Genomic DNA, 25,171 nt, shown 5'->3' with positions numbered 1-25,171 from the left:
AAAATAAAACATTTTAACACGCTTAAAAAGTTTTCTATGAAGTTTTTCTTACGAAGTGAATGTGTAGAAACTTATTTCAAATACTTTATAAGCGTTAAGATATTTTATTTTTTGCATGAAAACAAAGCGTCGTATGAGCAAACGGGAAGATATATTGTTTGTCAGAAATTGAACAGGGAATTCAAAAATAATTTTTAATTTGAAATATTTCAGTGGCGTACTATTTTTTTTTCTTTAAAAAAATTTCAGACCATTACCGGTACGCGAGCAAATGGTGAATATAAAATTCTCAATTGTGTGTCAAAAAATGCGCAATAACTATGTCTTAAAACCCACCACATTTCATTTGCACACCTCAACCGGTTTTAGAGCAATCAATAAATCGTCAGTTTGTAAGAAAAGTTTTCGGAAACAAATGAAACTCGAATAACAACATATTAGTTATTTTTAATTATTATTACGTATCTTATACAGTCTTAAAGTTTGGTGCGTTCCTCCCCACTCACTCTGTATACAAAACGGAGTAGTTTGATTTAGATGAAGAATACATATCAATTATGGGGGTCTTGATTTTTTTTATTTTTAGGGCCACCCTAGAGTTGTTGAAGCATTAGCAAAACTTTATTCGCAATTGATTGGAAGAGATATTGATGCAAAAAATGAAATTATTACTACAATTGGTGCATACGGTGCACTAGACGCAGCTATTACTGGACATACAGATGTAGGAGATGAAGTTATTATATTAGAACCATTTTTTGATTGCTATGAACCAATGGTAAAGTACGCTGGAGGTATTCCAGTTTTTGTGCCACTTACACCGGTAAGTTTATGTGTAAGGATAGGGCACATTTCAAGGAAGGATCTTTTTTGTTAATTTTGTTGTTTGGCCAATAATTTGACTTTCATTTTTCATGATGTCGATTTAATGTTTAGTGAAAATGGTGTGTTGTGCAAGCGCACAAGAGGGTTTGAAAATCCTAATGTCTCCTCTCACAATAGCGACATTAGAACTTCCAAACCCTCTTGTCCCCTTCTCAACACTGTATTTCCACTAAACATCAGATCGACCTCACGAAAGTTAAAATACTGGCCAAACAACAAAATTATCAAAATAGATCGTTCCTTGAAATGTGTCATATATTTCAACATCCACCTGCCCTAAATAAAAGAACTGACATCTATAATAATTTGTGCCAGAATAACCGAATAACAGAAAACCTCTACGAAGAATATCTTGAAACTGGTGAAAGTGACATTGCGGACGAACTTCTCCTGAGCCTTGATGTAGCAAGAAGGAAGAAATGGACAAATGAAGTCGAATCGTTAGATTTCAAAAAGTCTAGCCGTAAAGCGTGGTCGCTCCCAAGAAAACTCGGAAGTGACAAACTGGCAACACGACAAATCCACGACTTCAACCCTAATAAAATTGCATCACATATAGTTGCCACCTCCAGAGGAGCATGTGATAAAAAGTTTACCACTACTATAAAAAGGGAGCTTAAACATCTAAAAGCTGCCTGTCCATCAGATACAGAGTACTCCGCACCGTTCACTCCAGAAGAAGTCTCAAACGCCATCAAAGACATTAAACCTAACAAAGCTTCTGGTACAGATGGTATACCTCCCGAATTCCTGATCCATTGTGGGAAATTTGCAAAAACCTGGTTGTCTAAATTCTATACAGACATACTCAAAACAGGTAACCTACCAAACATCTTTAAACAAACAAAAATCATAGCCATTCTAAAACCTGGAAAACCAACAGACAACCCAGCGAGTTACCGCCCCATCGCTTTACTCAGTTCAGCTTACAAGCTCTTCGAAAGACTGGTCCTGAACAGAATCGGCCCAAAGCTACTTCAAAAAATACCAATTGAACAAGCAGGATTCAGGCATCAACGAAGCACCACTGACCAAGTGCTCTCTATAACTACCTACATAGAGGCAGGTTACCAAAGAAAACTGAAGACGTCTGTGGCATTCATCGATTTATCGGCTGCATATGACACGGTTTGGAAAGATGGCCTCATCTATAAGCTCCTGAAAATAATCCCCTGCAAAGCAACCGCCCGACTCATAAATACTATGCTGAGCAGTAGAAACTTTCGTGTAACCATGGGAACTACAGTGAGCAAACAGAGAACGCTTAACAACGGCCTCCCCCAGGGCTCCGTACTTGCACCGCTGCTATTTAGTATGTATATAGCTGATATGCCCCCTACCAGATCTAAAAAATTTGGATATGCAGACGACTGGGCACTTGCAACTCAAAACTCCTTAATACAAAACTCCGAGGCAATCCTAATGGAAGATCTGGAACGCCTGGTTAAGTACTTTAAACAATGGAGACTTAAACCTAACCCCAAAAAAACCGAGGTTAGCTGTTTTGACCTGAACAACAATATGGCCCACACAAAACTTAAAGTGTACATTGATAACCAACTGCTCACGCACAACTATAATCCCAAGTACCTCGGCGTCACCCTGGACAGAACACTCTCCTTTAAGAAACATCTTGAGAACACCGCAGCAAAGCTGAGAACCCGTAACAACATCATACAGAAGCTTTGCGGGACTACATGGGGCTCAACAGCAAGTACACTACACAGCAAGTTCAGCCCTTGGACTCGTATACTCCGCAGCTGAATACTGCTCCCCTGTTTGGCTGAACAGCGTTCACACAAAAATTATAGATACTCAGCTCAATGTCGCCATGCGTCTCATATCTGGAACGATCAAGTCTACACCTGTGGAGTGGCTTCCACTACTGAGCCACATACCTCCACCTAACCTTCGTCGTCAGCATGCTCTGCTTAGAGAATTCCAAAAGCTGCTTAACAACCCGCAGTTACCTATACACACATATGTCGCCGACGCTAACTCACATCGATTGCGGTCCAGAAAACCTCCGACTAGAGATGCAATAAACTTGAGTTCCAACAATTTCCAAATGAACTCCCAGTGGAAGAACATGCAGAGCGACAGACCGAACCTAATAATGAGAAACACACCATGCATCACAGAAACTCCACCAGGTTTTGACCTCCCCCGAAAATCATGGTCAACTCTTAAGAGGATAAGAACGGGTCATGGAGTCTGCGCAGATTCCCTTTATAAATGGAAAATGAGAACCTCTGCTGAGTGCGACTGCGGCGCCGAGAAACAGACCATCCAGCATATGATTGCCGAATGCCCTCGGAGAAAGTATGATGGAGATCCTCTGGACTTCGCCTCTGCAACACCAGCATAACATATGTGTGATAATGTTGTGTATCAAATTGCCATACGCTAAATAAATAAAATGTGCCAGGTAATCATACACCATATTTAATTTTACAATATAACAATATAACCTTATTTTACAACACTTTAAATTATCACGTATGCACAAGACGAAGCTGCTAAGACAATTGGTCAAGATTTTATGCGTATGTAACTTAGATCTTTGTAAGTCATCTGCAATAGCGGTTAACACCTAAAATACTTTTCTTAGCTTGAAGAGAATTTTTTAATTTTTTTGTAAGTAGATTCCAGTTACCCTCGAATTTGAGGTAACTGGAACTATGTAGTGTAATTCTGTATTTTGAACAATATACAAAAGTACTTTGAGGTAACTGGAATATTTTTCAAAGCATCAGAAGCACTCGTTTAAAATTTTATTAAATTATCTCAAAAGATAGATGAGAAACTAAAGATGTAGTCCTGAATAGGATAAAAAACAGTCCTGAATAGATAAAACATGCTTTATTCAAAATAAGTACATCAACAACAAATGAAATATAACTAAACTAAGGTTAGGTACTTGTTTTATTTTCTTCTAATATGGTTGTTACAAGATCTTGAGAAAATATATTTTTGGAAACTTTTGATCGATCTGGTATACCTTTTTCCAAATTATAGATACCTGTTGCTTGAAATCCATTTATATTGTTCTGTTTACAGACAAGGCGAAAATGGCGGGTTCTTTGGAGAAAATATTCCCATGAGATTTTTTTGGATAATCACATTCGTCAGACATTCCAGAATAAGATTCAAGAAGTCGCCCACGCGAAAAGTGGTCCAAATTTTTTTAACAATTCTTCTTATATCAAATTGCAAAAATCAATATTTTTGGCGGGAACAATTTTTTTTTGGGTTTTTCGGACCATTCTGGATAAAAAAGGTCTCTTATAATTTTTCCCTAAAGTTAATCGTTTTCGAGGTAAAAACATTTTATAATTGAAAAAAACGAAAAATGGCGATTTTCAAGGCTTAATAACTCGGTTAAAAGTTATTACTATGAAAGTCAGAAGGAACTTAATCAAAATTTAACCTCCCCCTACAAGATCCTGAAGAAATTTTTGTCATTGTTTGATTATTAAGCTGTTATTTTTAAGTAAAAAAATGAGCGCCATGCACGTATTAGGCGGCCGTCCATGATGAGTGCGAAAGAGATACCATTCAGGCAGTCCAATGGCTCACTCGCACTCACATTTACAGCCGCGTCAATACGATCTTACCACTCATTATTAACAATTAAAAATAACAGCTTAGTAATAAATTAATGACACAAATTTCTTCAGGATCATGAAGGGGGGGCTTTAAATTTCATTTAGCCACTTTCTGACTTTCATAATAATCATATTTAACCGAGTTATTAAGTCTTAAAAATGGCCATTTTCGTGTTCTTCAAATTTTAAATTGCTTATAACTCGAACACGATCAACTTTAGAGAAAAATTATAAGAGACCTTTTCTGTCCGGAATGGTCCGAAAAATATTAAAAAAATTTCTCCGGGTCGAAAATATTGATTTTTGCAATTTGATTAAAAAAATTGTTAAAAAAAATTTGACCACTTTTCGGGTGGGCGACTTCTTGAACCTTATTCTGGGGTGTCTCACGAATGTGATTATGCAAAAAATCTCATAGGAATGTTTTTTCAACGAACTCGCCGTTTTTGACTTGTCTATTAGGCATTTTTAAAAATTGTTTGAGAAGATGTATAGACTCATTTTTAGGAATTTTTATTTTTGGGTTGAGTCTTTGCATTGTGCAATTTTATCCCTTGTCACTCTCATGCTCTTAAAACGTATGAGTATAATTTGTAGTAAAGTTAAACCCACAGATAAACTTTAATATATCAAACTAATAGTTACAATACAATTATGTCGGGTAACTGGAATCTACACACCCAGTTACCCGAAAACTTCAGTTCCAGTTGCCTCATATACAAAATTTTACCAGGGCAACTTGAACCTATGCATTTAAACTTTTTTTCGTTTATATAACCTCAAACTGTTCCAAATAAATTACACTATAGATGCTTCTTCTTGTACCAGCCCAATTTTCATCTTAAAATATAAATTACTGCACTTCACATGAAAATTTTCGTAACGGTACTCATAGCAAGAGCTTAAGAACTAGATGCAACATAAGCTTTGGAGTGATTGCTATCATGTTATATTGCGCGGGAAGTGTAAACTGTTGGATTATGAAATTAGAGGTATAGGGCCCAGTTACCTCTAGGTTCCAGTTAACCAACTTCACCTTAAACGAATATTAAACATAATGAATTAATGACGCGGAGCTCAAACATTATAATGATATGACGTCACGGCCAATGAGGGCGTGTTTTGGGATGGTTGCTATAATTCAAATTTTCTCTCGATTTTAATCGTCTTTAGGGGCCAAACTAAAGACAAAAACAACTTTTTTCTTTGATATATTGTCATGCTCTACTTTATCTCTTTATTTAGATTGATTAGCAAATTGTTAATTTAATTAATTAGTCAATTACTTTAATCACTGCCTATGTAAAACAAAACTAAATTCAAATTAAATATTCCAATAAATTTTATTCTCAGGGCCAATTTTGTATTTGATACAATACCCATGATTTGTGGCTACTAGTATTTCTAGTTGCTTACTTCTTCCAGAATGGAACAGGGAAAATTAAAAACATTCAATATCATATAAATGTAATATATTATTTATTTACCAAATAAGCCGTGTACATATGATTTAAAAAATACTAAATTTAACTTTGTTGCAACAATTTCTTACTTAATAAATCAAACTTTAATTCTGATATCTCTTTGTGTTAACAAAAAAAATTATTTAAATAACTTATTATTTTCTCATACTAAATTTAATAAAATTTAAAAATCCACAAGGAAAAAGTTTTCCTGTAGTTGGCTGTATACAGGATTTACTGTTTTTTTTAATAAAATTTACTTTTATTCATTTGAATTGAATTCTTAAATTTGAAATGACTAACTGCGTTAAAGTAATGTTCAATAAACAAATAAGCAAATATGGTTTTGATATAAACAAATTCTCTCCATTCCGACAAATGATTTGACTAACCTTTTAGATTCTCCCAACGTACTCTCTGGATGTTGTGAAAAGGTCCCTCTCGTCCAAACTGCTTCCAAAACAACACACATGACGTGCTCGAATTCTCTTACTCCCTTTTCTCCTTGCTCGATATCTTGTGCAAATAGATATCAATCAGCTACTCGTTCTAGACAAAACAAAGAAATCTCCCTTGGACCAGGAAATTTAACTTTTCAACCGGTCGACAATTTGGTTTCAACTTGATTCTGCTCGCAAAGGCCGATCACACAACTCTACACTGATTTCTCACTCTTTAAAACTCGACTGCTCTCCTCAGATATCCATTATACAGTGACCCTCTTTTCTCTCTAAAATTCAGACTCAACTTTCTTATCCCTTCTACCGATCTTTTCCACCCAATCAAAAACAAGCCTCTCTCACCTTTCATACCCATTTCTTAAGAACCAAATATTTTTCTATATAACTTTCCAATTTGTCAAATTTTAAGAAATATCCTAATTAGTTTTTCCCTACATGCTACTTTTACTTCTAAAAACTAAAACAATGTGTTTACCATCATTAAACCTTCCCGGAAACATTTTAAAAAACATTATTGTTCTCGCCAAACGATATGTCCACTTTCTAATCCCGAATTGTTGGTTAGTGTACCAATTCATTTCGTCGAATCATTATTACTAATCGTTTTCACTTTCCCGAAACACTGTTTAATAGCTAACTTAGATTGGGATGAGAATCTATGATCTCATGGTCTTTGATATAAATTTAATTTTTTTTTAAATAATGAACTATAAATTTTTTGAATTTCTTTAAAAAAACAATTCTACAACAATATGCCCAATTTCACCAACGATACCTAAATATTTAAGAATTACCTAAGTGGGTTTAGGTACTTCCTAACTCTAAAACGGATTTCACCATAGGATAAGAATTGCCTAAACCGCTTAAGCATTACCTTACGGTAGGATACGTTTTTCGATCTCCCTAAAGTTTAGGTATTACTTATCGTTGACAGTCAGGTTATATTTTTACAATTTTGACTAATTAATGTACTTGTGACGTTTGTCAATAATTTGCTTCTTACCTTAATTTTTCTGTTATTCTGTATTATTGGGTATATTAGTTGTAATTTTGTATTTTCTTTTATATTAATAATATACTATGCGTTGGAAAATACATATAGAAAATAAAATCATTTGGAGTTTTTTACAGGTCTCTTGTCAAAATTATGTAGTCTGCCTACTACCTAACAAACTAGTGTTGTGTTTCAAAAACCCGTTCATGATATCACTAAAAGTCTATCATTAAAAAGTAATAATAAAAGAAGCTATTTTTAACATGGTATTTATTTTAAAATTATTTCATTATTGACAATTCACCTAACTTTAATTTTTCGTCATATACAGGGTGAGTTTTTAGTGCGGGATCGGTCGATAATTCCATTACGGTATAGAATATCGAAAAAAGTTATTTAGAAAAAATGTAGGCAATGATATTCTCCACGCTTGGAAAATATGTCCCTTTCTACAGGGTGATCAATAACAGCGTGGTATACCAAACATATAATTTTTTAAATGGAACACCCTATATATTTTTTCATATTTATATTCCCCTCATAATTCTTATTCATATAATATAGGGTTTTGCATTACTATACAGAGTATTTAACAAGTTATGACCATTTTTATTTCTAAATCCCTATGAGATTAACACCCTGTATATAAAGAAGTAATTCATAGACAATAATTTGTTTTATGTAGTAAGATAAACAATATACTGTAGTTTTTAAATTAAGTCCAATTAAAATCATTGACGAATGTTTGTATACAGGGTGAACTACAAAACCAAATTACGATTTTCTCTATTTTTTTAAATGGATCACCCTATATTTTATTTTTCAAAAATATTGTATTTATTATACTCTTTCATTTTTATATAGCATTCCCTATAGCTAAACTTATTACTTTCGGAGATATTTTTAGTTTCCTTCAACTTTCGGGAATACATTCAATTTTTCTAGTAGAAATAAGTTGGTATTGAATGATAATTAAACACAATTATTTTTATTCAATAAATCACTAACACAAAATATAAACCATAGCAATATGCAATGAATGTATCAATAAATGTGATATTAAGGAATTATCATATTTCTCTAATATACAAGAATCATACAATTCCTACAAAAAAAATATAGGTATGTTGTGTATAATAAAATTACAAGATTATTTTTATTTAATAAACAACTCACACAAAACATAAATCAAAACAATATACAACTAATTTAATATTTTTTAGATTATTATATCAACAGCATTCTAAGCCAAGAAGTTTTCTGTAACACATTCCTAATAGCAGATTGTGACCCGCAGTTATTAATAATATAATTTTCATATTAAATTTCATTAATATGCATCAATAAGAAATCCCTACTTTGTTAACACTCAAACTAGGTGATTTATAAATGTTTAAGGTGATATTGTTAGAGATTATGTGATTGGTCCACATTTTTTGACGGTTGAGGTTTTTATACGAGGGTGCTCCAGTTCTTCCAAAATTGATTTTTTTCAAGTGGGGCTATATAAAAAACCTTGTATACCAGAAGCATCCAACAACGCTTGATGATATGAAAAATAGAATAAAAGAAGCTTTTAATAATATTGACTTACCAAAATGTTAGAAATGTGGCTCGGTCATTTGAATATCGGTTACAAAATGGCATAGACGTTGAAAGTGGTCATTTTCAACATTTACTTTAGACTTATATCCTTAACATCACATTAATTGGTACATTCATTAGATTTTGTTATGGTTTATTATTTTTTTGTTAGTTATTTATTGAATGAAAATATTTGTTATATTATTAAATAATAGTTATTTGTTAAGTTATTTATATTTATAAGAATAATTGAATGTATTCCCGGCAAATGAAGAAAACTAAAAATATCTCAGAAACTAATAAGTTTAGGTATAGGAGATGCTATATAAAAATGAAAGAGTATCATAAATACAATATTTCAAAAAAATAAAATATAGGGTGATCTATTAAAAAAAATGAGAAAATCGTAATTTTGTTTTGTAGTTTAAAAGTGATTATAAAAATGAATGTTCTACTAAAAAATTCTTGGCTTAGAATGCTGTTGATATACCAATCTAAAAACTGTTACATCAGTTGTATATTGTTTTGATTTATATTTCATGTAAGTTATTTATTGAATAAAAGTAATCTTGTTATATTTTTATATACAATACAAAGTTTTTTTTGTAGGAATTTTACGATTCTTGTATATTAGGGAAATATGATAATTTCTTAATATCACATTTATTGGTATATTCACTGCATATTGCTATGGTTTATATTTTGTGTTAGTTATTTATCTAATAAAAATAATGTTGTTTAATTATCACTCAATACTAACTTATTTCTACCAGAAAAATTGAATCTATTCCCGAAATTCGAAGAAAACTAAAAATATCTCGGAAAGCAATCAGTTTAGATATAGGGAATGCTATATAAAAATGAAAGAGTATATTAAATACAATAATGTTGAAGAGTAAAATATAGGGTGATCCATTTAAAAAAATAGAGAAAATCGTAATTTGGTTTTGTAGTTCACCCTGTATACAAATATTCGTCAATGATGTGAATTGGACTTAATTTAAAAACTACAGTATATTGTTTATCTTATTACATAAAACAAATTATTGTCTACGAATTACTTCTTTATATACAGGGTGTTAATCTCATAGTGATTTCGAAATAAAAATGGTCATAACTTGTTAAATACTCTGTATAGTAATGCAAAACCATATATTATATGAACAAGAATTATGAGGGGAATATAAATATGAAAAAATATATAGGGTGTCCCATTTAAAAAATTATATGTTTGATATACCACGCAGTTACTGATCACCCTGTATAAATGGACATATTTTCCAAGCGTGGAGAGTATCATTGCCTACACTTTTTTTAAATAACTTTTCTGGATATTTTATACCATAATGGAGTTATCGACCGATCCCGCACTAAAAACTCTCCCTGTATGTGAAATTTACAACTCTTTTCTTTTCCTCCGTTTCACTGTACATATACAAATACATAACATACAAAACTTAACAAATAGACCAGGGCGCATCTGTAAAAATATTAGTACATTTGGACGTTGAGAGGTGACTCAAAATTTTTTGCAGAAATTGCTTGAAAGTAACTCAAATAATAATATTTGAGTTATCCTCCCTCTTAAAAAGGTCCGGAACATTGTTTAAATAATCAAAATGTCAAAAAATGAAGGAAAAATTCGATTTTTATCTTCGTTTTTTGATTATAACTTAAAAAGTATTCATTTCCGAGAAAAGTTGTAGTAACATAAAAGTTGCGTAATTAAATTTCCTACAAAATAAAATTGGTTAAGAATTTAAAAAATAGTCACCCTTGTTGAAAAATAGCAATAATTGCGAAAATACGATACAAAAACAAGTATTCGCATTTTACGTTTTTCAACCATTTATACTACACATAGGACCTTCATATTTCACCCAGAAAAACTTTATGATACATTAAAATAATACTGTAAATTTCATTAAGATCGGTTCAATAGATTTTGTAAAATAAATTTTGCAATCCAGCTTTCCAAAAAAAATTCATTTTTTCAAAATGTTACAGGACTGAAAATAAAGTAGATAGCAAGTTGAAATTATTTTTGCATATAGAAGTGTACTGTACCTTTTATTTGCGATTTGCAAAATTAAAATCGATTAATTACCACGGCGTCAAGAATTTTTTTAAATAAACATTAATTATTGGTGCTACGCGCGGGACAGCGGATAGTTTGCTCTAATTGGGCATTCCAATGACCTTTGATAATGATTGATGCATTTTAATTTTTATTACATTTCGATATAAATAAATAAATTTGTTTATTGCAAAATAAAAACACATACTCTATCGTTTGAAATAACACGTTTTTTAGCAAAAACTTTCTTTGTTCATGTATTTGAACTTAGAGTATAAAAGGTTATTATTTTTAAACATATGCAATTGTTTAAACAATATTTCACAAACAATAATAAAATTAGTTTGATTTTTGTAGAATTAAAATAATAAAATACAATAAAATATAGAGTAAGAAAATAATATATTAGAAGAAGATTGGAAGAAATTTTGGTGGAAATCAACTTGTGTGAATCGAATACCGCTGTCCTGCGCGTAGCACCAAAAATTAATGTTTAATTAAAAAATTTCCTGACGCCGTGGTAATTAATAGATTTTAATTTTGCAAATTGCAAATGAAATGTACAGTACACTTCTATAAGCAAAAAAAAATTAACTTGCTATCTGCTTTATTTTCAGTCCTGCAACATTTAAAAAAATTAATTTTTTTTGCGAAAGCTGGATTGCAAAATTTATTTTGCAAAATCTATTAAACCGATCTTAATGAAATTTACAGTGTTATTTTACTATATCATAAAGTTTTTCTGGGTAAAATATGAAGGTTCTAAGTGTAGCATAAATGGTTGAAAAACGTACAATGCGAATACTTGTTTTTGTATGGTTTTTATCGCAATTATTGGTATTTTTCAGCAAGCGTGACTATTTTTTAAATTTTTAAGGAATTGTATGTTGTAGGAAATTTAATCACGCAACTTTTATGTCAGTACAACTTTTCTCAGAAATGAATAGTTTTAAAGTTATAATCAAAAAACCAATAAATAAATCGAATTTTTCCTTCATATTTTGACATTTTGATTATTTAAACAATGTTCCGGACCATTTTGAGTGGGAGGATAACTCAAATATTATTATTTGAGTTATTTTTAAGCAATTTCTCCAAAAAAATTTGAGTCACCTCTCAACGTCCATCTCAAAACAGATGGGCCCTGGACTAAAACTGAATTCACAAATAACTAACTACTAAATAAAATAACTATAACAGTAGGTACAAAACTGAATAAAACCAACTTGGCAAACAAACAATTTTGACAAATAATCGAAAAACTAAGGGAATGTCATCTTATTCTTCTTTTTATTTATCAAAAATAGTTCAAACGTACCCGAATTAATACATAGGAAAGAATTTCCTAGATAAGCAGTTCTTTTAGTTGTGAAACACTATTGTTCTTAAGTACTGACTTAGGAAGTTCCTATCGATAAGAATTACTTAATAAGGCAACTGTTTAGGTATCGTTGGTGAAATCGGGCATATATACACACACACCAAAACTTATATGGAATCACCATGTATTTCAAAGTAATATTTATTTCTTTTAAAAAAACTTGTTACTGTTGCGAAGATTAAAGGTTTTTATTGAAAATAAACAAATATATAAGACAATCGGATAGTACAGCCCGGTACAGTATAGATTATTTGCTTGAGTTGCAAGTTGAACGAAAATAAATAAACTAACTTTTGCGTCCAAAAACGAAAATATGCCTCATTAAGGGTTATAGAACTTACAACGAGGAAAGATTATTGGTCTTGTGGAGAAAGTAATGTTCTCAGATGGGCATAGCTGCAGAGCTAGGCGCAATACAGGGCGTTCTGTCCAAAACATATGCTAGGTAACAGGAACTAGGAAAGCTCAAAAATAAACAAAGGGAAAGTCGCTAAAAGTAATAACGGCTCTCCACAATCGTTTAATTATCTAATCAGCTGGAAGACACCCAACCATGTCTCACCAGCAGCTTCAAAGGCAGCTTTTGGAAGGTACAGGTGTAACTGTTTCAGTTGAAACGATAAGAAGAAGAGTTCGTACCAAGAAGTATACACCAGGAGACAGTTATGGGTTCCCGAGTTATCCAGGCAGCACAATATTGATCGCCTAAATTGGTGTCTTCACCACCAAAACTGGAACATTGATAAATTACAAAATGTGCTATTCTCAAAAACAGTCAGGATTTAATGTAATCAGATGGAAAATCATATGACCCACGAAACCGTGTACTTAGAGGTCGAGGAAGACAAGCAAGAACGAAAACTGTCAGATCTGTTCACAAATATACAAGGGGAAGTGTAATGTTCTAGAGAGGAATTGTGATCCGTAAAAAAACTCCTTTAATTTTCATCCAATCAACTTTAACTGTTCACAGGTATGTTGATAACCTGTAGTCAGGCTCTGGAGAGGTGCAACAGGAGAAAATTTAATTTTATTGCATGATAATGGACCTCTACATACCATTAGAGTGACTAAAGGCATCATTGAAGCAGAAGGTATCCCTTGTTTGTAGTGGTCTGCTTGCTCACCCGAGCTTAATCCTATAGAGTATTTGTGGAATATGCTTAAAAGAAAAATTAGAGCTCGCCGGGATAATCCACAAAACACCGCACGGCTAGTACAAGCTGCTTTTAAAGGATGGAGCAACCTACCACAACAAAATGTTGATAATTTGATTAGGAGCGTACCCACGCAAACTGAAGCTTGCATAAGGACTAGAGGTGATAACACTGACTACCACAAAATACAAAAAAAAAATAAATAAAACAAGTTAAACGTTATTCGTTTTACATTGAAATTTTGTATGCTATTGACTTTAAAACAACCACTTTCAATTTGTTTGTTAAATACTTTATTGTTTTATTTAATTGTTATGTATTTGATATTAAATTGCTTTAAAATAAATATTGTTTGACTTCGTTTGTTCGTTTTTTCAAATTCGCACGGAATAGTAAGAAATATCAGATGATTCCATATAAGTTTGGGTGTATGTATTTTAAATTATATTCTGTTGATTTATAGCATTTTGTTGAATTTAAAGTTTTATGCAAGTTCGCTATAACCCGGCTTCATCCTTTATATTTATACGTTTTTTGTTAAATTTTTATTGCGTTTTTCAGAAAGAATCTCGCGGTAAATTACCAACATCGGCTGATTGGACTTTCGACAGAGGGGAGTTAGAAAAGGCATTCAATAAAAAAACCAAATTAATCATTGTAAACTCGCCTAATAACCCACTGGGAAAAATATTTTCGATGGAGGAATTAACTTTTATTGCATATCTATGTAAGAAATGGAATGTTGTTTGCATATACGATGAAGTATATGAATGGATTGTTTATCAGCCTCACAAACATATTAGAATGGGTAGGTATGTATTAAGAAATATTTTTACCACAGGATTTAAAATAAGCAAAGGTAATATTTAATCGTACTTGTATTATTATCAGTATCAGTATTATTTAACAAATATACTTTAAAAATTTATTAATCAGTGCAGTTGGTCATTTAGAGGATTACGTAATATGCATTTTCAGCAGATTTTCATATCATACCCCAATATTGTCAGTTATGAGGACGGAACTAGAGAAAACAAATAGTATCTCATATTAACCCCTTCGTAACCAGGCCTAAAGATAAGTTGCACAGTATTATGCCAGATTCTCAACATAAAATAAATTTTGTATCCACATATGGATACACTGGTATGTGGGAGAGCTACTTTCATGTATCCACCTGTGGATACATAGAAGCGACTTTTTTAAACTTCTGTATCTAATGTCAAATTGTCACGAAAGTAATATAAATCGGCAATTTTAAGAGCTGAGTATAATTCGGTAAGATTATTTCATGAATAAAACTGTATTTATAAAAATAATTTTAATTAGTATTTTATTGCTACCTTCTGAATATTTGCTAAACCTGCAGCTAAAGAAGCAGATTATTATACAGAAAATAATCTACAAACCGATTACTTTCACGGAACCAATAATACACTCGATAGAGAAAATTATCAGTATGTATTTTCTTTCACTTCCCAATAAAAACCATAATAATATAAGAGGGGTGCCAATAGAAAAGTTAAAAAATACAGATATCTTGGTACAATTATTCATTTCTTCTTCATTTTCATGGTCTTCATTTTTAATTTAGACATTGATTTCGATGGCATAATAGGCCTAGACTTACTAGAACATTATGAATTTGTAATAGATCTAAAATCCCGGCAGTTGCATACAAAGTCTAAAACCCTGACCCTTCACAAAAAAAAACATGAGTGAAAAATACACTTTCGTAAAAATCCGAGATCAAGACAAAAATCTTGAAAGACCGGAGAGAAAACGAATAAAAGAAAAAACAAACAGAATTATCATTGATAGCAGGACCGAACAACATATGCAGACTAAAATGCAACTTATCGAATACAGATGCCATGTTATTAGCTCAAGAAATATAAAAAGTCAAATTACCTCATTCGTTAGTTCGCGTAGACGAAAATTGAGAATTCTTAACTTCCGTCATCAATGCTAATGCTATACCTAAGGTACGAATTTTCAGATATCTCAATCGACCCTTTCGAAAATTCGGAGACAATCATATCCGATAACGAAAATGATTTTGAAGAAATCATAGTAGACAGAACACGAATAATTAAACAACAACTACGAATTGATCCTTTAAATTACGAAGAACAAGAATTAATTCTGGAAATTTGCACTGAATATGCAGATATATGTTATGTAAAAGGCGACAAATTGACATTTACAAACGAAATAAAACACAAAATCGAAACAAACAACTCTATACCTATATTCACTAAATCTTACAGATATCATCAAATACATAAGGAAGAGGTAAGTACACAAATTAATAAAATGTTAGAAAAAGGAATATTCCAGCCATCTATTTTCCTCTGATCATCCCCAGTTTGGTTTGTACAGAAAAAATTAGATGCGTCAAGAAAACAAACATGGCGATTTGTTATTGATGATCGCAAGCTTAACGAACTCACAGTACAAGACCGTTATTCTCTACCACAAATATAAGAACAATTGGACCAACTAGGAACATTTCAATACTTCACAACACTAGATTTAGCGTCTGGATTTCACCAAATTGAAATTGAGCCACAAGACATCCAGAAAACGGCCTTTTCCGTTGAAAATGGACATTATGAATCTGTTCACAGGCCATTCGGACTAATGAATGCTCCATCTACTTTCCAACGAGTAATAAATAACATCTTCTTAGGAATCCAAAACGAAAGGTGCTTAGTATATATTGATGATATTAGGTTTGTTCCAACACAACAAGAAACCGTCCATGTAACGATCACCGTCCTGCGCAGTAACATGGAACGTATTATTTCGTTACCATGGAACGTTAAATAGTAACGTGATCGTTACATGACGGTTCTTTGTTGTGTTGGAACAAACCTATAATTATTATTTATTCGCCCACTATTCATGATCATATATGGCATGTCATGACTGATACAAGTATTTAAAACGTTATGAAAACAAATTTAAAAATACAGCCAGATAAATGTGAATTTTTACACGGCAAATTATATGTAGTAACATTTTCATTGGTATGGAAGCTTCTGGAGTTCTGGATTTAGAGTTGCAACCGGAAGTACTGTTTTAAAGTCGCCAAAATAGTACAAGCGACATATTATTCGACTCGTCTTAGTAAGATGAGAACAAATATACTTCCGGTTTCATCCCTGTGTGTCCGTCTGTTCGTGAATATAACTCCTCCCTTATTAAAACAGATATAATGACAAATGAGGTGTCGAATGATAGCTTATAACCCAAGGATGGTATTAGAGGTGAGAAATTTGACCTCGCACTTCAAGTTTCAGACTTGTAATCGGAAGTACTGTACAAGCCATATATTTTTCGACGTGCCACAGCAAGACGGAAACAAATACCTATATACTTCTGGTTTCATGTGTCTGTCCATTTGCCTGCCTGTCCGTGGATACAACTGCTTCGTCAGTAGAAAAGAGAGAATGACAAATGAGGTGTCGAATGAGAGCTTATAACCAAAAAATGGTTTTAAAAATGAGAAATATGACCTCGGACTTCCGGTTTCAGAGTTGAAAGACGAGAATAAACATATACTTCCGGTTTTTATACCACTTCCGGTTAAAAAAGTGTAATCGTAAGTGACACCATTATAGTCGCAGGACTACATCAGATATCAATCGACACAAAGTTACACGAAGAGTTCAAATATCGACTTCTTGTTCTACTTTCGGTCACGTTGGGTGAAAACCTAGGACTTACGAAGTCCAATTGCTTGCTTATTATTTAGTTTATAATTAGCAACGGTGCCTTCGAGCATATAGTGTAGCTGTGTTCCAACTAGATTGGTAATCTAGTTAACTAGTACTCTGGGCTAATTAGCAAAATTCATGGAAAAGTTATTTACCAGCAATTTTATTGCTGGAATCGAATTATAAGATCCTATATATTAATAATATAGGTATGCAAAGTCCGCAGATAGTGTGCTACTTTTTTTATAAACAAAATGGCGCCGGCAAATCTTATTTTTTTTAATTATTGCTCTATAACTCCGAAGATTTTAACTTTACATCAAAAACACCCATATAAAAATTCACCATAATTAAATTCTGCATAGAGATCTATTTTTCCCGATTTTCTCCGACGAAAATTTTCCTCGGAAAATGCGGGTTTTCCCAACAAAATCTCTAATTTTCAAATAAAGTTTTAGGTAAGTAATTATTAATAAATAATTAAATAACTTAGTGACATCAAAGCTTTCTTGGTATAGATTGTAATTCCAGAAGCCGGTGAAAATTGAACGAATATTTTAGCAAGAATTCAATTGTTAATTAACAATTTACGATCGCGATAATAACCAAAATAATCATGATACATTGATCAAACTTATAAAGATTATAAAGATGAGATGCTTATTTAATATTTTATCGACAAAATATAAATTTTTCGTTTTTTGCATAATCTTTAAATTTTGAAAAAAAGAATAGTTATAATACGCTGGTCTAATTAGTAAAGTACAAAGAAAGGTTATTTACCAGCAATTTTATTGCTGGAATCGAATATTATGATCCTATATATTAATAATATAGGTATGCAAAATCCGTAGATAGTGTGCTACTTTTTTTATTAACAAAATGGCGCCCCCAAATCGTGTTTTTTCAATTATTGGTCTATAACTCCGAAAATTTTAACTTTACGCCAAAAATACTCAAATAAAAATTCACCCCAATTTAATTCTACATAGAGGCATGTTTTTCCCGATTTGCTCCGACGAAAATTTTCCTCGGAAAATGTGGGTTTTACTAACAAAATCTCGAATTTTCAAATAAATTTTTTGGGCAAGTAATTATTTATCAATAATTAAATAACTTGGTGAAATAAAAGCGTCCTTGGTATAGATTAAAACTGCAGAAGCCGGTGAAAATTAAACGAATATTTTAGCAACAATTCAATTGTTAATTAACAATTTACAGTCGCAATAACAACCAAAATAATCATGAGACATTGATCAAACTTAGACAGATTATAAAGATGTGATGCCTATTTAATATTTTGTCGACAAAATATAAATTTTTCATTTTTTTGCATAATCTTTAAATATTAAAAAAAATAGTTATAAACAAATTAACATTTCTCAGAAATTGTTTATTATATTATAATTTTAAAAAATACTTAAAATGTGTATTTGAAAGTCTTGAAAATGAATGCTTTAAAATTTTTTTCCAACCATTTGCAAAAAAGTTATGAAACAGCAAAGTAAACATACGATTACTCCGTTGTTTATAATTTGTTTTAATTGTTTCAAAGCTTAAAAGTGAGTTTATGGTACAAACTAATTACAGTGGAACCCCGATAAGTCGGCCCCCGATAACCCGGAATTTCGGCTAACCCGGACCGATTTTCATCAGACAAACATTTCAACAATACAAAATAAAAATGTATGTATGTAATATAATATTCGAGATAATGTGTATTTTTGTAATTTGAACTATACGATAATAAAAATCACTCATGGCGCACGGCGGCATGGCAGAGCGACGTTCATTTACTTGAATTATCGGAAACAACAGACACCTGTAGTAGTATTCCTTTATTTATTTCAATCAAACTCTCTTAGCATTGTTTACAAAATACTAAAGGACTATTTAAAAAAGTCTTTTTTAAACAATGGTCTTAGTCTAGACTTCACTGTTCTAAAATAACATAACATCGTTCCGATTGTGACTGTATTGTGTGTAGTACAGTCTTGTATTGTTCGCTTCCGTTTGTTTAGGTTTGTGTTTACGTGTTGTTAGTAATTTAGATCTGTACTGTGCATGTATAATTCATGTTATTTCAATTATAACGGAGTTTATTTCTAAGTATACCATATTTTATTAATTTTTACCCTATTCTCCGGGTAACCCGGATTTTAGATAACCCGGATCAGCCGCGGTCCCAATTAATCCGTGTTATCGAGGTTCCACTGTACTCTTAAAAAATATCAAACATTAGTGCAATGGTTATATTTTAATCAAAGATTAAAAATGTTTTTTTTTTGTAATTTTTAGCGCGAAAGTAGGCTTGATACAGAGCCGGAGCTAAAATGTTCACTCGAAGCGATTGACACGTAGCATACAAATACTACTGTACGTCGCGCGGCGGTCGTCGCTTCTAGTGAAAATTTAGCTATGGTACTGTATTAGTCTACTTTCGCGCGTGTAAATTACAAAAAAATATTAATCTTTAATTAAAATTTAACCATTAAACTAACAATCGATATTTTTTGTAAGTAATTAGCTTGTACTTTAAACTCACTTTTACGCTTTGAAAGAATTAAAAAAAATTATAAACAGCGTAGTAATCGTATGTTTACTTTGCTGTTTCATAACTTTTTTGCAAATGGTTGCAAAAAAGTTTTAAAGCATTCATTTTCAAGATCTTTGAAATACGCATTGGACCTATTTTTTAAAATTAGAATATAATAAAAACTTTCTGAGAAACGTTAATTTGTTTATAACTATTTTTTTTAAACATTTAAATATTATTAAAAAAAATTAAAAATTTATAGTTTGTCGACAAAATATTAAATAGGCATCTCATCTTTATAAGATTTCAAAGTTTGATCAGTGTATCATAATTATTTTGGTTATTATTGCGACCGTAAATTATTAATTAACAATTGAATTGTTGCTAAAATATTCGTTTAATTTGCACCGGCTTCTAAAACTATAATCTAAACCAAGAAAGCTTTTATGTCACCGAGTTATTTAATTATTGGTAGATAATTACTTATCTAAAACTTTATTTGAAATTTAAAGATTTTGTTGGGAAAACTTGCATTTTCCGAGGAAAATTTTTGTCGGAGCAGATCGGGAAAAACATTTATTTATGCAGAATTTAATTTCGGTGAATTTTTATTAGGGTGTTTTTGGTGTAAAGTTAAAATGTTCGGAGTTATGGAGCAAAAATTGAAAAAAACACGTTTTGTAGGCGCCATTTTGTTAATAAAAAAGTAGCACACTATCTGCGGACTTTGCATACCTATATTATTAATATATATATATATATATATATATATATATATATATATATATATATATATATATATATATATATATATATATATATATAATCATAAGCTTCGATTCCAGCAATAAAATTGCTGGTAAATAACTTTTCCCTAAAATGGAATATTCTCCGATAATCAGCCCAGACTATAGGTATGGTACAATACAGCTACAATGTAAATTGCGTCAATCTTAAGCAGGGAGTGAAGAACGAGAACGCCGTTATGTAATTAAAAAAATTAAAAACTGCCTTGAAATGTTTAGTTCAAGATTATGAGTTGGGTTGTTTATAATTTTTTAGCTACATTACCCGGCATGTGGGAGAGAACCATTACCATTGGCTCTGCAGGAAAGGCATTCAGTGTGACAGGTTGGAAAATGGGCTGGGCGTATAGCCCGAAATATTTAATGAACAATCTACACATCGTTGTGCAGAACAGTGGAGTTACTCCAATACAGGTATTTGTAATGTTAACTAAACAGTGTGTTTCATGAAAAGCTGTTATAAATTGTTGCATGATTTTTGTAATGAACTTTTAAAACGTTGTGTTGAGGACGAGACAGTCAATTTTTCTCCAGGCTTCTAGCAGTTTTTTAGTATCATCTCACTACCTTTATGAAGTGACTGATACTTGGTTCGTTATACGCCTCCTCTAGCACTTTGTTTGTTCGTCGCTTGCAACCTTACAAAATGTTTTTGCCTCCATATGTAGCTTTGAGCATTTTTTCCCATCTATCCAATTTCTCCGTATTTGCTTTTTTCATTGTCCATATTTCGCTACCATACGTCAATGTGGGTCTCATTACCGTTTTATATATTTTTAGCTTTGTTTTTCTCGATACATATTTGAATTGCATCAGTGGTATTAGGCTTCGCATCTTTTTGTTTCCCTTTGTCAATCTGGCATTCAATTCTCATTCTTCCTGACCATTGTCGTCTATAAAAACCCCTAGATAACCACTCTCTCGAAATTATATTCCCTTGCTTCATTATAGATATGAAAGTAAACTGTCCATCTTCGTTTTGCTGTATTTCCGAGTATTATGTACTTTGACTTTTCCAAGTTTATTTCTAGGTAAAATAGTTTGCCTCCTCTCTAACGTTTTCATAAGATTTCTTAATTATTTTCTTGTTTTCGTTAGAATTGTAAGATCATGAGCGAAGGCCAGATATTGATGCTCATTTTTGAAGATGTATCCGGTCGTTTTAACTCGGCTATTTCTGATTATTGTTTCCAATATGTACTAATTTAAAAAGTGCCCTGGATAACGGACCTCCTTGTCCAAGACCTCTGTTTACTTCAAATTCATCCGATGAGAATCCTCTCTGTACTACATGATTTCGTGTGATATTTAAAGTCAATCTTACTAACCTGTATAAAATATTAAAGTGTATACAGAGAGGTCCTAAATTATGGAATAAATTCATTTTCTCTAAAATGGACGACTATAGAGAAAAATCCTGAAACAGGTCGATTTTTGTTTTTAAATTACAACTTTTTGGCATATATTTCATACTAGTGACGTCATCTATCTGAGCGTGATGACGTAATCGATGATTTTTTTTAAATGGGAATAGCGGTCGTGTGGCACCTCATTTGAAAGGGCGTTCAATTCTCTATTCAGTAATACAAAAATTAATATCATTATTTATACACGGTGACCAAAAAAATAATTTTTGAAATAAATTAATTGACGAAAAAAGAAGAATGTAGGTATGCAATTTATTTAACTCAAAATGCATTCTATCGCTGTCACAAAATAGAAAAAAATGTTTATTTGGCAAATAAACCTTGCTTTTCGCTTAAATTAAATGTTCAAACTGCCAAGTGGTAGGTGGGAGGCTGTTTGTGATTTAATTTAAGCGAAAAGAAATGTTTATTTGTCAAATAAACATTTTTTTGTATTTGCTGACAGCACGATAATGTATTTTGAGTTAAATAAATTGCATACATTCTTCTTTTTGTGTCAATTAATTTAATTCAAAAAATATTTTTTGGTCACCCTGTATAAAAATAATATTATTGTTTATATTACTGAATAGAGAATTGAAAACCCTTTCAAATGAGGTGCCACACAACCCCTATTCCCATTTAAAAAAATCATCGATTACGTCATCACGCTCAGATGGATGACATCACTAGTATGAAATATATGTCAAAAAGTTGTAATTTAAAAACAAAAATCGACCTGTTTCCGGATTTTTCTCTATAGTCGTCCATTTTAGAGAAAATGAATTTATTCCATAATTTAGGACCTCTCTGTATATAATATAATATTATAGTGGTTTAATATTTTCAGACTAAAAATGATATATTCATGTACTGAATAGTATTTAGTACGAATAAAATATTGTATTCTAGGCATAGCACGAGATTGTTTATACATAAATACATTCTTTGGAAAAGTTATAAAATAATATGTATTGTCTTCAAATTATTTATAGCGTATATAAATCTTACACTTCATAACGACGGTTTCGTTGTTACTTTTAGTACCTACAGGTATCATGATAATAATCGAATAAAAAAATTCATTAGGTTAATAATATAAATAATAATAATAAAGTACCTGTGAAGACATAATTTAGATTAAAAATCCAAAGCCTTTATTTCTGTATAAACCATCTCGTGTTACCTACAATAATTGTAGTTATAACACGAGATGGTTTATACAGAAATAAAGGCTTTGGATTTTTAATTTAACCTCCAGAAAAAAAGTGATATTTCACTACGTTTCAGCCCTTCTCGGGAGTGAAAAAACATACGTTCAAAATAAGTCCGGATTTGGACCAAATTTGATTAATTCTAAGCAACTTTTGTTGTACAGAGTTAGTTTTTTCACAAGTCAATATTTTTCGAGTTATTTGCGAGTGAATATGTTTATTTTTCAACAAAAAAACACGTTTTTAGACGATTTTTCGCAAATAACTTAAAAAGTAAGTATTTTATCAAAAAAAATATTCTTAGGAAAAATATAGATTAAAATAAAAAAAAAATCGTAGGTATACATATGAAAGCTATAGACCCAGCAGAAGCAGAGTTGTGGCTAATGAAAAGTAGGTCCTTATTCGTTACATTCTAAATCAAATGATTCAACGTGAAATAACAAAAAAAGTTAAGCACTTTTCGGGGAAAACTTATACAACTTTTTAGAGCTTTATTTTTGTCATTCAAAAAGTTTCTAAAATATTGTTTGTACCTTTTACTTTTTGGTAAAAAAAATCGTGAAAATTACCCCCTAATTAGCATTCCAAATGAAATTAATCGTTACCGCTTCAAAAGTTACTTTATTATATGTATTGTTTATATACAGTGTGTCAATTTTAAAACTTACAATGGCTATATATCACGAACAAAAGCTGATATCGAAAAATGCTTGAAACCGTTTCTAGGATAGTAAGGGGGAACTAAAATGACATGAAAGAGAACTCACCCCCATCAACCCCCTAGGCCCCACTCATCACAACCAAAAAAGTTTAAATTGCAAACCCCTACTTGTGATACATCATTGAAAAGGCTATAAAAAATGCTATTCAATAGCAATAGCAATTCTGTGAAGCAATAATTGTGAAACTTTGGCTTAAATGAAAAATTTAATAATGTTTTGTTGCATTACAAATTTATTAAAAATGTCAATTAAGTAAATATTGAATGTGAATTTCGTTGTTTGGTAAACAATAATACAGCCTATTTTCAAATTCTGCCCGAAATTTAGCAAATGTTCTAGTAATAGGGCGACATGCTTGAGTAATTCTTTCTCGCAAATCCCCAAGTGAAGCAAGTTGAGTTTTATAAACAACTGATTTAGGGTAACCCCATAGAAAAAAGTAATATACTATCCTACTATAAAAAGTACTATCCAATGGTATAAATAATAATTATACAGGGTGTTAATATCAGCTGGCTTACTATGACTTTTGTATTTGTAATGCTATCTCCCGGACTATTATTTTAAATGGTAAGTGTCCGCTCGTAATTTTTTTTGTTAATTAAAACTTAATTTACCATTTTTGCCTTAAATCAGTTGTTTATAAAACCTAACTTGCGTCACTTGAGAAATTGCGAGAAATAATTACTCAAGCATGTCGCCCTGTTACTAGAAAAACATTTGTCAAATTTCGTGCAGAATTTGAAAATAGACTGTATTATTGTTTACAAAACAACGGAACCCACTTTGAATATTTACTTAATTGACATTTTTATCAAATTTGTAGTTCAACAAAACCTCAAAATTTTTCATTTAAGCCAAAGTTTCACAATTATTGCTTCATCCTGTATAATTATTATTTATACCATTGGATAGCATTTTTTATAGCCTTTTCAATGATGTATCACAAGTAGGGGTTTGCAATTTAAACTTTTTTGGTTGTGGCGGGTGGGACCTAGGGGGTTGATGGGGGTGAGTTCTCTTTCATGTCATTTTAGTTCCCCCTTACTATCCTAGAAACGGTTTCAAGCATTTTTCGTTTTCAGCTTTTGTTCGTGAGATATAGCCATTGTAAGTTTTAAAATTGACACACTGTATATGATCTGTAAGGTT

At 31.5% G+C, this 25,171-nt stretch overlaps 1 protein-coding gene across 1 annotated transcript in view; it reads left to right on the top strand.

The window, feature by feature from the left end:
* The window catches only part of LOC114330702 (kynurenine aminotransferase-like), a 72,044-nt gene that overhangs the window by 26,802 nt on the left and 20,071 nt on the right, over window positions 1-25,171 (top strand). The window contains exons 4-6 of the mRNA XM_028280117.2: window positions 587-823; window positions 14,172-14,418; window positions 20,931-21,088. Coding sequence (XP_028135918.2) covers window positions 587-823; window positions 14,172-14,418; window positions 20,931-21,088 — 642 coding nt within the window. The remainder of the gene's footprint in view (window positions 1-586; window positions 824-14,171; window positions 14,419-20,930; window positions 21,089-25,171) is intronic.

The sequence above is a fragment of the Diabrotica virgifera genome, chromosome 2 (genome assembly GCF_917563875.1).
Source record: "Diabrotica virgifera virgifera chromosome 2, PGI_DIABVI_V3a".
In the NCBI taxonomy this organism is placed as follows: domain Eukaryota; kingdom Metazoa; phylum Arthropoda; class Insecta; order Coleoptera; family Chrysomelidae; genus Diabrotica; species Diabrotica virgifera.
Note: the sequence above shows the minus strand (reverse complement) of the source record. Positions and strands in the feature narration are given on the sequence as shown.